Genomic DNA, 2,500 nt, shown 5'->3' with positions numbered 1-2,500 from the left:
GTACTAGAGGAAGTAGGGCACTATGTTGTCAACTCTTCCCCTGGTCCTTAGAGAGGAAGTAGGGCACTATGTTGTCAACTCTTCCCTGGTCCTTAGTGTACTAGAGGAAGTAGGGCACTATGTTGTCAACTCTTCCCTGGTCCTTAGTGTACTAGAGGAAGTAGGGCACTATGTTGTCAACTCTTCCCCTGGTCCTTAGAGAGGAAGTAGGGCACTATGTTGTCAACTCTTCCCTGGTCCTTAGTGTACTAGAGGAAGTAGGACACTATGTTGTCAACTCTTCCCCTGGTCCTTAGTGTACTAGAGGAAGTAGTTTACTATGTTGTCAACTCTTCCCTGGTCCTTAGAGAGGAAGTAGTTTACTATGTTGTCAACTCTTCCCTGGTCCTTAGAGAGGAAGTAGGGCACTATGTTGTCAACTCTTCCCTGGTCCTTAGTGTACTAGAGGAAGTAGTTTACTATGTTGTCAACTCTTCCCTGGTCCTTAGAGAGGAAGTAGGGCACTATGTTGTCAACTCTTCCCTGGTCCTTAGTGTACTAGAGGAAGTAGGACACTATGTTGTCAACTCTTCCCTGGTCCTTAGAGAGGAAGTAGTGCACTATGTTGTCAACTCTTCCCTGGTCCTTAGAGAGGAAGTAGGGCACTATGTTGTCAACTCTTCCCTGGTCCTTAGTGTACTAGAGGAAGTAGTTTACTATGTTGTCAACTCTTCCCTGGTCCTTAGAGAGGAAGTAGGGCACTATGTTGTCAACTCTTCCCTGGTCCTTAGAGAGGAAGTAGTGCACTATGTTGTCAACTCTTCCCTGGTCCTTAGTGTACTAGAGGAAGCAGGACACTATGTTGTCAACTCTTCCCTGGTCCTTAGTGTACTAGAGGAAGTAGGACACTATGTTGTCAACTCTTCCCTGGTCCTTAGAGAGGAAGTAGTGCACTATGTTGTCAACTCTTCCCTGGTCCTTAGTGACCTAGAGGAAGTAGTGCACTGTGGTTAATAAACAGCTCTAAGGCCCTATAAAATCTGTTATTATGTTTTCTGTCAATATACCTAGTTAATAAACAGCTCTAAGGCCCTATAAAATCTGTTATTATGTTTTCTGTCAATATACCTAGTTAATAAACAGCTCTAAGGCCCTATAAAATCTGTTATTATGTTTTCTGTCAATATACCTAGTTAATAAACAGCTCTAAGGCCCTATAAAATCTGTTATTATGTTTTCTGTCAATATACCTAGTTAATAAACAGCTCTAAGGCCCTATAAAATCTGTTATTATGTTTTCTGTCAATATACCTAGTTAATAAACAGCTCTAAGGCCCTATAAAATCTGTTATTATGTTTTCTGTCAATATACCTAGTTAATAAACAGCTCTAAGGCCCTATAAAATCTGTTATTATGTTTTCTGTCAATATACCTAGTTAATAAACAGCTCTAAGGCCCTATACAATCTGTTATTATGTTTTCTGATTTTTATCTTTCTTGGATTTAGGTTTTGTTTTTTACTCTCAAAATATATATTTTTCAACGAAATTAGATTACATTAGATTAGATTACATTAGATTAAATTAGATTACATTAGATTAGTTCTGAGTCCATGTCAATGCTTAATGAAATGAAATAATGAAAAATAAAAGTAGGTCGAAGAAAACAAACACATTTAGATTTTGGGGTGTAATTCCCCTTTAATTGTGCGTGTGGCCCTTTAATTATGTGTCTGTCCCTTTAATTATGCGCCTGGCCCTTTAATTCTGCATCTAGTGAGTGAGGGATGTCCCATCTAATGTACCAGTTTAGTGACATTTTAAAATAACAATTAATACATATAGATGATGTACTTCCTCATGAATATACCTCTGCCAGGTCAGGCTACTTTACAGTTAACATTTAATTGAGAAGGGTTTTGGGTAAAATATTTCAGTCAACCCACAAGACGGTTATCACGTCAACTTGCTACACACGGTGTGATAGACACACGCACGCAACCACACAGACAGACAGGGGCCATATTACTGGAAATGAAGTGGGCAGATATTGTGTTAGGATTGGCTTGTTTTTAAAGGCAGTAGTGGCTAACCAGGGGTGGGATGATATCAACGTTGTGTTGATTAGTGAGTAGCTGGCAGCTTGTTGTGATACTGTGTGAGATTAGTTTATGACCGTTTGTGGTGGTTGAACACGTGAACATTTCATGTACTATTCAGAATAGTTTGGCGAGCAACTCATAGGTGGGCTGGTAGCTACCGGTAGCTGGAGATCGACCTGTTGGAGAGGCCTACACCCTAACCTACCTGGAAATACTCTGACTCACACAGACTGATCCCTGGAAATACTCTGACTCACACAGACTGATCCCTGGAAATACTCTGACTCACACAGACTGATCCCTGGAAATACTCTGACTCACACAGACTGATCCCTGGAAATACTCTGACTCACACAGACTGATCCCTGGAAATACTCTGACTCACACAGACTGATCCCTGGAAATACTCTGACTCACAC

The 2,500-nt window shown here is 40.6% G+C and overlaps 1 protein-coding gene across 1 annotated transcript in view; it reads left to right on the top strand.

Annotated features, from left to right (window-relative positions):
* Positions 1–1,440, top strand: part of LOC121844276 — a 1,997-nt gene extending 557 nt beyond the window's left edge. The window contains exon 3 of the mRNA XM_042314200.1: positions 322–1,440. Within this exon, the coding sequence (XP_042170134.1) occupies positions 322–993 (672 nt within the window). The 3' untranslated portion in view covers positions 994–1,440. The remainder of the gene's footprint in view (positions 1–321) is intronic.
* Positions 1,441–2,500: the final 1,060 nt, after the last annotated feature.

The sequence above is a fragment of the Oncorhynchus tshawytscha genome, unplaced genomic scaffold, assembly GCF_018296145.1.
Source record: "Oncorhynchus tshawytscha isolate Ot180627B unplaced genomic scaffold, Otsh_v2.0 Un_contig_4250_pilon_pilon, whole genome shotgun sequence".
NCBI classification, from domain to species: Eukaryota; Metazoa; Chordata; class Actinopteri; order Salmoniformes; family Salmonidae; genus Oncorhynchus; species Oncorhynchus tshawytscha.
Note: the sequence above shows the minus strand (reverse complement) of the source record. Positions and strands in the feature narration are given on the sequence as shown.